This window comes from Leptonychotes weddellii, chromosome 6, assembly GCF_054177405.1.
Source record: "Leptonychotes weddellii isolate Sample4059 chromosome 6, ASM5417740v2, whole genome shotgun sequence".
Lineage (NCBI taxonomy): Eukaryota > Metazoa > Chordata > Mammalia > Carnivora > Phocidae > Leptonychotes > Leptonychotes weddellii.
The window spans coordinates 29,749,533-29,763,854 of NC_138374.1; the positions used below are offsets into that span (position 1 = coordinate 29,749,533).

Consider the following 14,322-nt stretch of genomic DNA (forward strand, 5'->3'; position numbering starts at 1 on the left):
AAAAGAAAAGAAAAGCTAGCTTTACCATACCTATCCCTCAACAATAACAATTCCAAAAAAATTTTGGACTGATTGCAAAACATTTGTTCAAAAGCTTAAATATTTCACTTAAAGTATGTCATTTTGATTCCTAGTTTAATCAGCAAATACTTATGGTACTATAAATTGTGAGAGATCTGGAATGTGGAAATGTGGGCACCTGACAGGCTTAGTCAGTGGAACATGTGACTCTTGATCTCAGGGTTGTAAGTTCGAGCCCCACGTTGGGGGTGAAGATTACTTAAAAATAAACTCTTTTAAAGCTTCTTTTTTTTTTTAAGATTTTATTTATTTATTTGACAGAGAGAGACACAGCTAGAAGAGGGAACACAAGCAGGGGGAGTGGGAGAGGGAGAAGCAGGCTTCCCGCCGAGCAGGGAGCCCGATGCGGGGCTCGATCCCAGGACCCTGGGACCATGACCTGAGCCGAAGGCAGACGCTTAATGACTGAGCCACCCAGGCACCCCTAAAAATAAAATCTTTTAAAAGAAAAATGTGAAAATGTTTCATCCCTTGAATTAATGCATTCTGGAAATGTATTCTTATTGTACCTATAATCTTTCTTCAAATAGTACTTTCTTACCCAACAATCTTCAAGAGTCACAAAACTGAAAATATACTACTCAAAATGAAGGCTGATATCATTCTTACAACCTCTGAAGTTGATTCAATTCTGGACACTTGCCCCAGGATTCACCTTTTATAAATATCATCTGGTTATATGGCTAGTAAGTACATTTATTTTATTTATGTAATCTTATATATGCTATGTAATATATTATAAAATATTCTTTTTCCATAGTTTGAAATTCAATAAACAATTTACTGATTGCCTATTTGCTAGGTGCACAGCCAACAAAAAAGAAACAGTAAGTGACGTCCTCTCAATAAACAAAATGATAGCAAGCAAGTAATGATAATACTGTGAAATAAAGTACTACGAAAATTTATACAATGAGGAAAGATAAAAAGGTGGTTCATGGTCGACTTCCCAATTCTATTAAAATTTCTTAACATTACCGTAACTGATTATGGTCAACTACGGATGACAAATAACAAAACTAGTATTACTGGAGTGAAAGTACAGTACGGTGGTTAGAAAGTGTGAATTCTGGAATCACATGGCCTACTTTACAATCTTGGCTGTATCACTTAAAGCTGTGGAATTCCCTCCTCCCCGCACATTCTCTACATGTCTCAGTTTTCTCATCTGTAAAATGAAGTGAAAACAACCTACTTCACAGAATGCTTTAATAAAAATAATAGTTTAGACTAGTAATTAAACTAGTAAGTTTAAAAGTTATAATGAAAAGCAGTATCTACTTTATAGTCTTGTTGAGGATCCAATTAGTAAATACATGTACAACATTCACAACAGTGTTCATGTGTTAACAGTGCTAGCAAAAGACTCATTTCTGTTGATATAAAATAGCAGGGAACCAACTGATTCACTAATTGTCTTTGAGGTGCATTATTTCCCAATTTAAGTAGTTTTGTAATTGCATGGAGTTCATTAAATATTAATGTTTATTTCCTTAGGTAGAGGGTTAAGGACAAGAACGCTGAAGACAGCCAGAGTTCAAATTCAGGTTCATTGGCGTGTGACCCAACTGCCCCAGTTTCCTCATATGTAAATGGAGAGACACCAAAAGTACCTACAGCATCAGAATATTGGGAGTGCTAAATAAATTATTACAAGAAAATCACTTAGTAGGCAGCACATAAGTGCCAGTGGCTATCACTCCTTTTCTTGCACACGCAATAATGAAGCAGCAACATGGGGCTTTATTAATGGGAGTGAAATACACTTAATTACTGAATTTTCAGAGGCCTGGGTGGCTCAGTCGTTAAGCGTCTGCCTTCGGCTCAGGTCATGGTCCCAGGGTCCTGGGATCGAGCCCCACATCGGGCTCCCTGCTCCGCGGGAAGCCTGCTTCTCCCTCTCCCACTCCCCCTGCTTGTGTTCCCTCTTCTAGCTGTGTCTCTCTCGGTCAAATAAAATCTTAAAAAACAAAAACAAAAACTGAATTTTCAAGTGGTTAAAAACTGCTTTCAGTAATCTACAAAATATATACTCTGTAAAAGAAAACCACTTATCACTTAAAAAGTACACCCCATTTTTATCTAAACAATCTTACTTAGCACTAGTCGAAGAAATCAAAAGGAAAACAGAAAACAAGTTTATCACTTGGGTGGTCAATGGCGCTAAAATATCGAAGAAATTCTCTACCGATTTTGGAAGAATTAATCTAGCTGAAGAAGCAACTTGAAATACTCTCAGACCAAGACTACATCTCACAGAAGCATCATCCAAAGCACGAGCAAAGGTGCCTCAAAGATAGCGCGAGCAACCATGCAAATAGATAAATAACAAAGCCCATTTTAAAGATTATGAAAAAAGCAGACCGAAGAACAAACCAAAGCTCCGAGGAAGCTTACTACTGGCTTCAATGACAAGGAACTTGATTCCTAAATTACCTTTTCGATCATCTTCCGCTCCCTCTCAAGTCCAGCAGCCTCAAGCTGTTCTTCCTCCTCCAGCATGGCTTGGGTAATCACGGCAGGCTCCGGTTGTTCAACCATATCTGGAGTCAGGGACCCTAAGAGGGGAGAAAGTTTTTAAACTGCAGTTTTAAAAAATTACCACTCAACTCCCACATTCAACAGTCTTACCGGATGCATTTGAGGCAAAAGCTGAAGACCCACGGGGACGCCAGCATCAGCCCTCTGAAGATATCCTGGGTCTCCACAATGTCAACAAGTGGCCAGGACCCCAGCTGACCAGTCGGGATGCTCGCGAAAATGCAGCCCCCCCGTGTAAATCTCCTATATCGTGCACTTACGTGCAATTCCGGGTCCCCTGCACAGCTTCTTGCCCTCCTTTCCTCAGTCTCTGCCCCGAGTCACCTCTACCCACCAATCTCGGCTGCAGCCTCCATGCCGTCCCCCTCCCCCCGGCCCGGACACCGCCGCCGGCGCCCGGAGTAAGGTTCTCCTCACTCACCACCGCTGCTCGCGGACCGCTGCGCGGGCATGGCTGAACACACACTCCGGAACCCAGTCCTCGGCTCTCAGCGACTGCAACGCCGCACGCCGAAGTCTCACAGCCGCTGCCTGCCCGGCCTCCTCACTAAATCCCCAGCCAAGGAAAAACGCGCGCTTCTACTTCGCGGGAAAAGCCGTCATCTCGCGATACTTCGTGCTCCCCGCCCCGCCCCCGAATCGCGGAGGCGCGAGATTTGGCGCAATTAGTTTTCATTAGAACCCACCCGGGCGACGGTGAGCTATTACCTAGATGTCTATCTTGGGAAAACGGGGTTCTGCCGCAGAAGTTAGCTTTTAACTAGCTCTGTAACACTGGACGAGTGAGTCTGCCCACTGTGGAGGGCCCAATTTCTTCACGTATTGGATGATGGTTCGGAACTACACAATACTTTAGTAGCGCTCTTACTTGCAAGGCACCTTAACACACTGGCTGATATGATTAAATCCTGCCAACCAATGATCCTTTAGGCAGGAAATAATGTATGAGTATTCACGTGAGGATGTCAGTGACAGATACTGCCAATCTCACCATCCTTAGTGCACAGTGCACATTTTGGGTGAAAACTCCCCAAAATGACCCAGAAGAGAGCTCTGTTGTGTGTGAAATGGGGGAGAAAAATAGGAAAGTAAGATTATGGCAGAGTTCAAGAAAGGTGTTTCAGGATAAGGGAGAATTGAATGTAGTGATAAAGCGAGTGGAGTGGCTGGTAGAAAAGACAAAAGACTCAAGAATAGACCAGGGACACTTGGGTGGCTCAGTCGGTTTAGGCGACTAACTTGATTTCAGCTCCCCCATGATCTGAGGGTCATGGGATGAGCCCGAGGCAGGCTTCCCACTCCAAGGCCAGTCTGCTTGAGATTCTCCCCTCTGCCCCTTCTCCTGCTCACCCGCGCTGGTGGGCTCTCTTTCTCTCTCTCTAAATTAAATAAATCTTAAAAAAAAGACCAATAATTAGAATGGGCACCTGAAAGAAGAGACTGGACTTTTGTTACTAGTTTTTTACTTCAGCCTATAATTCCATCCTTTCTTGTCTGCAATCCCTTTACAGTAAATTCCTTGGCTCCCCTCCCCTTCTGAAAATTTGTGGTATACCTGCCATGTTATCACCTGTTTCCTTCATTTCTGACTTGGGACAACTTTAATAATTGTACAAAATTAAGGGCTTGCAACATACGTCCATCATAAACATCTTCAGCAACCTTTGTAACACTCTGAGATTAGTAGATTATTTTTATTCCTACATTGTAGGTGAGAAAACTGATGCTCAGAGAGACTGACTTGCCCAGAGGCCTATGGTCACTTTGTGATAAAACAGGAGCCAAACCCAGGTCTTTTTGCCTCCTACTTCAGTATTATTTTAAGATAAAATATAGCCTCAATTAATACTTATTCTTAAATCCTACCTCCTTCTAACGTAAGACAATAGCTATCAGTCTCACTTAACATTTTTTACTTCCCCAACCTATCCCTTAAAATTTCTTTCCCCTGACTTCTGAAACACAGCTTTTCACAGGGTTTTCCCATAATGTATTGAAAATCTTGTTATTCCTTCTTTTGAACTGAATTGTGGCCCAGCTCCCAAAATCTTTCCTCTATTTGTTGCTTTTTTTCTATATACTTTGTACTTGTAGCATCTGCTTTACAGTCTTCAATGATCAGCTCAAGGCTGACAACTTCCCTTCTAATTCCTGAAAGAGAGTAGGAAAGATTTGTCTAAACACACATGAGATGGAGTTCAAGACAATTTCATCTGCTTCTCAAAGCTCCACACTTGTTAATACAAGTGCACTGGTGCATTTATTTCCTGACACATTTGTCATTGTGCAGGTCTTCCCTCAGAGTGGCTGTTCCAAGTTTTGTTCACTCACTTTTATTTAAGGGCTTACATTTAAATGTCTCCTGGGTACCAGAAACATTTCTAGAAGCTGTACAGCAATGAACAAGGCAGACAAGATCCCTGTTGATACGGATCTTACATTTCAGGAGTTAAAGTAAGTAAGCATGTGTAGGAGGGGGTATGTGAGGAGTACTCTGCAAGAGTATTAGAATGGAGTAGTGTAAGAATAACTGGGTAGTTACTTTAGACTGCGTAGAGTCAGGTATCTGAGGAAGTGACAGACATTGAAGCTAAGAACTGAATGTCAAGCTAGCCCAGGGGAAGATAGTTGTAGGGGCCCTTTCCTCTTCCTATCTCCTGCCAGTTCAAAATGTTTGCCTCTCTTATTAGCCAGCATCCTCTTAGATCTTCGGTTGGGTTCAACCTATTCAAGCCTCAGCACAACCTTCTTTGTAGTTTTAGCCTTTTTTCTAGAAAATTGTCTTAGTCTGCCCATCATAGCCTCTCTCCTTCTTGTCACGCTGTTGCTTTCCCTAGACATACAGAGAATCCTTGCTTTTCTTACTATGCTACTTTGTGGGTTTGGTGGTTGCCACACTTCTTACAGAAAGTCCAGTGGGTTTTAGGAAAGTTCACCATGTTTGTAAGAGTACTACTGGCATGGAAAGAAAGGAATCGAGCTGGAGATGAAATCCCAGCTCATAATATTCTCATGTAATAGACATAAGTTAGACACTATTTGTCCTGTCTCATTTACACAGAAGCAGCATTTTTCACCACTGACTATACAAGATCCTCCTTGTTGAGGGTCAGCGTGTCCAGAGCACAACAATTCTGGAGTAACACAGAGGCTAAGCTATTAACTTCTGATTGGAGTATTTTCAAAGTTTGCATAGTGGTATCGAACTCTTGTTCTATTACCTGGAGAGATTTAAAGCCCATCTTTTTCAAGTCATAAATGACAAAACTTGGGAATAAGGTCCTCAACACTGAAGAGAACTTGGGAGTGCCATTACGCAAGTGGGTTCCCTATTACTTCTTGCCTAGTATGTTTATGTGGCATGGCCTTATGAACAAAGGAGCCCAAGTTTGCAATTTGGCTGGCATTTAAGATGGAGTATCTGGTGACAAAAGAGCCAGGTGTGAGTCTACATGGTCCTGACCATTTAAGTGGGAACCCTGTATAAATTTTGTTGCCACATAAGATAAAAAGGCCAGTGTGGTTTACAGACAAGGTCAGAGTGGAATCTGTAATTTTCTAGATCTGGGACATCCCCAGGACCTTTGCTACTAGTACTTTTAGCACTCATACATCTTTACTTTCCATGTACTCCTGCCAGTTTGTTAGAACAGAACAGGTTGCAAAATACTTGCTATAGGAGGCCTACAGTCTGGCTTTGGCAGCTATAAAGCTTGGTTTTGTCACCTGACCAAGAGTTCAGATTTTTGATCAACCCATATATAGTGTGGAATATTGGCCAGTCTATTCAGGGAAGCAGTGAAGATACCCCAAGTTGTACAAGGATGGCCTGTGAACCATCCAAAACATTTGGTGATTTGCCAACATCTGTGCTGTAGAAGGCAGTACCAGAGTCACTTTTAATCTCCTTGACAGGGTTTGATTGTAACACTATCCTGGTATATCATCCAGGAAAGGTCCAGTGGCATCCTTTTTTTGATACAAAGGGAAACTTTTTTGCCTGTTGTGTTTATCTGGGCAAGGGACAGTCCTTGAACTTTTTTTTTTAAAAGATTTTATTTAGGGCACCTGGGTGGCTCAGTTGGTTGGGCGACTGCCTTCGGCTCAGGCCATGATCCTGGAGTCCCTGGATCGAGTCCCGCATGGGGCTCCCTGCTTGGCGGGAAGTCTGCTTCTCCCTCTGACCCTCCCCCCCTCATGTGCTTTCTCTCTCTCTCATTCTCTCTCTCTCAAATAGATTTTATTTATTTATTTGAGAGAGAGAGAGGGTGCAAGCAGAACAGAGGGAGGAGCAGGGGTTGCAGGGGAGGGGAGAATCCCAAGCCGACCCTGCGCTGAGCACAGAGCCTAACGTGGGACTTGATCTCATGACCCAGAGATCATGACCTGAGCTGAAACCAAGATTCAGACGCTTAACCGACTGAGCCACCCAGGCGCAACAATCCTGGAACTTTTATAGAGGTTTTCCTGGGTCCAAATAACTCAACAGAAGAAGAGACAGAGTGATGTTTTTCTAGTCGTGGATACCTTACCCTGTCATACATCCATCTTCAATACTTAGTCCACCACATATTCACAGTGATAGGAATGAAAAATATTCAGGTTCTTTTGCACTATGTAGATGTTAGACATAATCAACAGTCATATTGATGAGTTAATGTGGCCAGGGTTTGGTAAACTGACATAAGGGTATGTTTGGTCTGCACCCAACTTGTTGGAAAAGTAAGGGTTAATAAGAGCAAGGCACAGGTTGAAAGAGAATCTATAGTGAAAACTCTATAGAGTTTCCCCCTCTACAGAAAGGGGAAGGAGGGTAGATAAAGCACTCTCCAGTCAGCCTTCTAATAAAATGATGAAAAAATGAAGAGTGTTCATTACTGAGAGAAGGTGGCATTGTGTGTGTGTGTGTGTGTGTGTGTGTGTAGAGAGTCTTAAAGGGTGGAGGGGTATGGGTGAAAGAGAAGTTTCATGATAGGAAAGGCTGCCTTTTTTTTTTTTTTTAAGATTTATTTATTTGAGGGTGCCTGGGTGGCTCAGTTGGTTAAGCAACTGCTTTCGGCTCAGGTCATGATCCCGGAGTCCTGGGATTGAGTCCCACATCGGGCTCCCGGCTCAGCAGGGAGCCTGCTTCTCCCTCTGACCCTCTCCCCTCTCATGCTGTTTCTCTCTCGCTCGCTCTCTAATAAATAAATAAATAAAATCTTCAAAAAAAAAGATTTATTGAGAGAGATAGAGAGAGTTCATGGGAGGGAGGGGCCGAGAGAGAGGGGGAGAGAGAATCTTAAAGCAGACTCCCTGCTGAGTGTGAAGTCCGATGTGGGGCTTGATCTCACAACCCTGAGATCCAGACCTGAGCTGAGATCAAGAGTTGGACATTTAACCGACTGAACCCCAAGGCTGCCCTCTTCTTGATGCTGTCTACTTCTGGGGCCTTGGAATTGACCCTGGAAATCCTTAACTTAAGGTCACCTGTAGGATTGTCTCCTGTCTTGAGAGCAATGTTCTGGGTCTATTTTGGTGTGGCTTGTGTGAATCCGGGAGGATGTTTCTTTTATTCTGATGACAGGTAGCAGTACTTCATAAGGTTCTTCCCATCAAGGTGACAGTACTTGTTTTCTTCTAAAGACCTTGATGTACATCCAGTCTCATGGCTGAAAGGGATGGTGAGGCCTGTCAGTTGGTGGGGGCTATGCATCTATTACCTTTTGGTGATATGCTTCAAGTATACTAGTTAGGTGTTGTATATAGTTAGTCATAGTATCAAACTGTTCTCTTAAGTTTTCATAATGCTCACTTAACCCAAGAATGGAGAGTTTAGAGATTGCAGAAGGCACTGGACAACCAAACACTATTTCAAAAAGGGTCAATCCATGTCTCCTATTCGGAGTATTCTAGATCTTTATAAGGGCCAAGGGTAATGCTTATGGCCATTTAAATCTAGTCTCTTGACATATCTTTCCTAAAGTCCTTTTTATGTCTAGATTTTTATGTTCCACTTGCCCTAATGATTGAGGATGACAGGGAGTATGAAATTTTAACGAGTACCTGAGGCTTTATAGCAAGTAGTTAATCTCTGTTATAAAACGAGTTCCTTGGTCTGATTCCACCCATAAAGGAATACCAAAACAAGGAATAATCTTAGTTATTAATTTCTTAACTACTGTTGTGGCATCAACTCATCTAGTCAGATAGCATTCAGTCTATCCACTAAATATGCAAACAATAAGCTAACAATGAGAATAGCTGAAAACTAGAGGCAAATTTATAAAATCCATTTGGAGTGCCACAGAGGACAGTGTGGACCTAGCAGAAATTCCTGAGGTATACAGGCATACCTCAGAGATATTGTGGTTTCAATTCCAGACAACCATAATAAAGTATATATCACAATAGAGCAAGTCAAATTAATTTTTTGGTTTTCCAGTGCCTATAAAAGTTATGTTTACACTATACTATAGTTCTATTAAGTGTGCAATAGCATTATGTCTAAAAAATACCCAATGTACATACCTTAATTGAAAATACTTTATTGCTAAGAAATACTTTATTGCTAAAAAATGCTAACTATCATCTGAGCTTTCAGCAAGGTGTAATGACTGATCCCAGATCACTATAACAAATATAATAATGAAAAAGTTTAAAAATTGTGAGGATTACCAAAATGTGACACAGAGACAGGAAGCAAGCAAATGCTGTTGGAAAAATGATGCAGACAGATTTGCTCGACACAGCGTTGCCACAAACCTTCAGTTTGTAAAAATAATGCAATATCTGCAAAGTACAATAAAGCAAAGTGCAATAAAACAAGGTATGGCTACACTGATTTCTTCCAGAAATTTGGTGAGATTTGTAAGTGGTACACTGGAAAATAATTTAGTCAGAAGTTTTGTGGAAGCCAGGGCAAAACCAATTGTTTTTAGTTCCTTAACTATCCCCCATCTGCATACGTCTCATTTGGTGGGAGATAAGCACAAGCCAAAAGGTCAAAAGAGAAGGGGCTACAGGAAGTATGTCTGGCCCAATGTATAACCCCTCAGATAATTGTTTGGCACTCTTTTGTATCTATTTGTTTTTTTTCAGATTGTGGGACATTTGCCTAATAGTTAATAATGTCAGCCAGGGATAACAGCAGATTTAAAATTTGAGGGGAGAAAGGATGGAGGGAGGGTTCATCTGGAGTGGAATATTTAATAGCCCTATCAGCTAATGAACATTCCTAATGATATGGTATCAGTCTCCTTACTGTGGGCTGAACAGTGAACAATGGTAATTTTAGAAGAGGTGAATAGCTTAATTGAGCAACAATTATATGCTCACTAGCAATAGGAATACGGCAGAAGTTAAGAATCCCAAATTGGGGGCGCCTGGGTGGCTCAGTTGGTTAAGCGACTGCCTTCGGCTCAGGTCATGATCCTGGAGTCCCAGGATCGAGTCCCGCATCGGGCTCCCTGCTCGGCGGGGAGTCTGCTTCTCCCTCTGACCCTCCTCCCTCTCGTGCTCTCTGTATCTCATTCTCTCTGTCTCAAATAAATAAATAAAAAATCTTTAAAAAAAAAAAAAAAAAAAAAAAGAATCCCAAATTGTGCCAACAGCATGGCAGACACCAAAAGTCTATCTGGAGTCTGTAAATAATGGCAGTTTTCCCTTTTGCCAATGTGCAAACTCTATTAACAGCTGTGAGTTTGGCAGATTGGGCTGATCTAACAGTGGGCAAAGAATATGCTTCAAGTAGTTCATGTGAGGAAACTATAACATAACCAGTTATTATATTTCCCTGGAAATTTCTTGTACAGGCTCTATTACAAAATAGAAGTACATCTAGGTTGTCCAAAGGGGTATCTAAGAGGTCCTCTCGTCACTTCGAGATCATTTCTGTAGTTGCAATGCAATGATGTGGAATGGAGTGGGTCTTTCCATCATCAGGGAGGGGTAGTAAAACACCTCAACTGTTACAATGAGGCCACTTGGCTGGCTCAGTTGATAGAGCATGAGACTCTTGATCTTGGGGTCTTGAGTTCAAGCCCCACGTTGGGCGTAAAGCCTACTTAAATTTTTTTTACAAAAATAAAATCTTAAAAAAAATTTGTTACAATGACACAAGATGATAAAAGGGTTGGCGGAAGGAGCCTGTTCATAAGTGGTTGTCACCATGCAGAAAGATGCTATGTCTTATGAACTTCTAAGAGGGCAGACACAGCATGGCAAACAGAGGTGAATGAGGGAGCCTAATATAAGCCTACTGGCCTTGTCAATCAAGATGGCAGCTGCGGCTGTTGCACACAAACATGGGGGTATACATGATGCCACAAGATCTAACTGGCATGAGAAATATGCCCTAGGACCTATCCAGGAGGCAAAAAGGTTGTTCTAGAATACCTGCCGCAATCTCATTATTTTCATGGATTTAAAGGTTTGTCAAAATTAGGTAAACTAAGAGCTGGGGGTGTGGACAATGTTAATTTTAAGGTTTTAAAGGAGGTTAGTGCCTCTGAAGGCCAGGAGTGGTATCTGTGAGGAGGGCATACAGAGGTTTAGCAAGGGCAGCAAAATTAGGAATCCATTGGCAGCAGTGGTCAACTGGCCCTAGAAATTTACATTACTTTTTTTGTTTTGGGAAAAGGGATGGACAAAATTGACTCAAAGCATTTTGGGGTGATTTTTTAAAAGTTTTATTTAAGTAATCTCTATACCCAACGTGGGGTTTGAACTCATGACCCGGAGATCAAGAGTCAGATGCTCCTCTGACTGGGCCAGCCAGGTGCCCCTTGGGGTGAGCTTCTGAGTGCTCTGAGATATATTATGTCTTAAGTAGTTAATATTTGTTTGCACCCATTGAAGTCTAGATCTGGAGGCTCTATGGCCTTGTTCAGCTAGTGCCTTTAGGAGAATGAGGGAGTCTATAAGAGCTCCCTGCCTAGTTAGGTTACAAAGTAAAAGGCTGTCAACTTACTGAACAAGAGTGGAACCCTGAGTCAAGGCTACAGAATCCAAGTCAGCTTTAAGGACCTGGGAAACCACTGAGGGAGATTCACATTATCCCTGAGGTATGGAAGCCCACATTAACTGTCTCCCTCTAAAAGTAAAAGCAAAGAGAAATTGTGGGTCAGTATGCAATGGGATTGAAAGGAAAGCTGAGCAGAGGCCAGTGACTATAAATCAGGCTGCCTCAGCAGGAATTGAGGTTAAGAATAGTACCCGGATTAGGGACTACAGGGTTGTAAAGAATTATAAAAGATTTTACATCTCTTAGGTCTTGTACAAATTGAAGTTTGGTTCCTGTCTGAGTCAAATTTACCTTCTTTCTTTACTGGCAAGATTGGAGTGTTACAAGGTGAGGAAGTAAAGACAAATATACCCTGATGCAAAAGAGATCTATTATAGGTCCAATTCCTCACTCCAAGTCTTTGGGAAGGGGATATTGGGCTAGTACTGATGGAAATGGTTTTTCTTTTTCCAAATAAGGTGCAAAGGCTCTGTACTCAGTAACAATGCAACTTCATGTGCATGTGTAGTCCAGAGATTAATTTGGACCATATGTATTTATGTATGTATATATTTACTCACTCAAACTCACAACCCCGAGATCAAGAGTCGCATGCTCCACTGACTGAGCCAGCCAGGCACACCAACTGGGACATCTTTTAATCTTTTTTTTTTTTTTTAAGATTATTTATTTATTTATTTGACAGAGAGAGACACAGTGAGAGAGGGAACACAAGCAGGGGGAGTGGGAGAGGGAGAAGCAGGCTTCCCGCTGAGCAGGGAGCCCGATGCAGGACTCGATCCCGGGACCCCAGGATCATGACCCGAGCCGAAGGCAGTCGCCCAATGACTGAGCCACCCAGGTGCCCCCAATTGGGACAAATTTTAAACATGCATTCTCTTCAGAGGAACTTAAATTGAGATGAATTTCCAGTAAGCAAAGTAGGAAATCTGGGGTTTGGTTTGAGGATAGGGAAATAAAAATGCCTTTCTTATTATATTTTATAGTGGCATTAAATTTACATAACAAACCTCCACCTGAAAGGTATGCTGGTAAGGAGTTGGGAGACCAGAAAAGCATGACTGGGGCACCTGGGTGGCTCAGTCAGTTAAGCCTCTGCCTTCGGCTCAGGTCATGATCCCAGGGTCCTGGGATCAAGCCCCGCACTGGGCTTGATATTGGGGTGAGCTGGGATAAAGGCAGTGAAAGAGGTTGCCCAGGGACTCCTATAGCTTGAATAGAATCAGAGGTGACAGGTAGAGATAAATTCTCTGAGCAGATTGTGGAGAAAGTTACACCAGTGTCAATTAAGAAATCCAATTCCCTTGGGGCGCCTGGGTGGCTCAGTCAGTTCAGCATCTGCCTTCAGCTCAGGTCATGATCCCAGAGTCCTGGGATCAAGTTCCGCATTGGGCTCCCTGCTCAGTGGGGACTCTGCTTCTTCCTCTCCCTCTGCCCCTCCCCCTGCTTGTACTCTCTCTCTCTCTCACTCCCTCTCTCTCAAATTAAATAAAATCTTGGAAGAAAGGAAAGAGAAGAAAGAAAAGAAAAAAGAAAAAGAAAGGAAAGAAAGAAAGAAAAGAAAGAGAAAGAAAGAAAGAAAGAAAGAAAGAAAAAAAGAAAAAGAAAAAGAAAGAAAGAAACAGAGAAAGAAAGAAAGAAAGAAATCCAATTCCCAATTCTCTATTTTAGGCTTAATGGCAGACTCTGGGGTGGAAGAATCAGCTGGCCCTGTCATTTGAGGGGGAACTGTCCCACAGGAGGAAAAAAACCTTCTGGGGGTGATAGAGTCTAGGGAGACTGTTTCTGTTCCTTAAATTTTCCTTTCTCTTATGTGCAGGACAATTTTTCTTCCAAAATTTCTCCTTGATTTTTTACAGTATCTGCCACTGTCTGGAGTCAAATGGGGAAGGCTCTAAGTAGATTTTGCGTTACTCTCAGAGTCATGCTTTTGTTTTTCTGAAGGTTCAAGTTGCAAAGCAAGAATTGTTGCTTTTAACTCATTTCCTCTTGTATTTTTTTTTTTTTTAATTTTTTAAAGTTAGCTCTACACCCAACATGGGGCTCGAACTCAAAACCCCAAGATCAAGAGTCGCATGGTCTACCAACTGAGCCAGCCAGGCACCCCTCCTCTTGTATTCCCGTAAGCTATTTCCAAAGAATTGAGTAGCTTTCTCCCTTATGACCCTCAGAGATTGGCAGGACCACCATGCTTTTTTTTTATACTAGGGAGAAAATTTCCCACTAAAGCAGAAATTAAAAGATTTCTATGTTCTGGGGTTTCTGGGTTCAGTGCAGTATGCTACTGCCAAGTCTGTATAAAGCGTTCAAGAAAGGTCTTTGCTCTCCTTTCTGAGTGCAAAATTCAACCTTAGACCAGTTCACTTTGTGGGGAGGGGGTAGTCTCCAATATTGCTCCTATCAAGCCTTGAATATGAGCCTCCAGCTGAGCCATTTCCTGGTCATTTGTAGGACGGCCTGGAAGAAATTCTGGCCATCTGTTTCCTCTGTGTGTGGGGTTTTCCCCAGGGGGCTGTCTGGCTTGTCTGATAATTACAGTATAATCATGGGCAGGAAGAACACCCCTTAGTAGCCAACATAGGTGCCTGTGAACGGGGTCGTTAATGGCCACTAAGCTTTCCAACTCCTCTCTAAATTTGTTGGACTCTTCTGAAAGTAGAGGTAAAAGGGCTTTAAAATTCAAAAGATCTGGTGCT

The 14,322-nt window shown here is 42.2% G+C and overlaps 1 protein-coding gene and 1 pseudogene across 1 annotated transcript in view; both read right to left on the minus strand.

Annotated features, from left to right (window-relative positions):
* The window catches only part of HELLS (helicase, lymphoid specific), a 37,828-nt gene extending 34,560 nt beyond the window's left edge, over positions 1–3,268 (minus strand). The window contains exons 1-2 of the mRNA XM_006735578.3: positions 3,044–3,268; positions 2,518–2,639 (exon numbers count right to left, since the gene is read on the minus strand). Coding sequence (XP_006735641.1) covers positions 2,518–2,639; positions 3,044–3,074 — 153 coding nt within the window. The 5' untranslated portion in view covers positions 3,075–3,268. The remainder of the gene's footprint in view (positions 1–2,517; positions 2,640–3,043) is intronic.
* Positions 3,269–5,226: 1,958 nt separating this feature from the next.
* LOC115941673 (large ribosomal subunit protein eL42-like) lies at positions 5,227–6,774 on the minus strand (annotated as a pseudogene).
* Between the last annotated feature and the right edge of the window lie 7,548 nt (positions 6,775–14,322).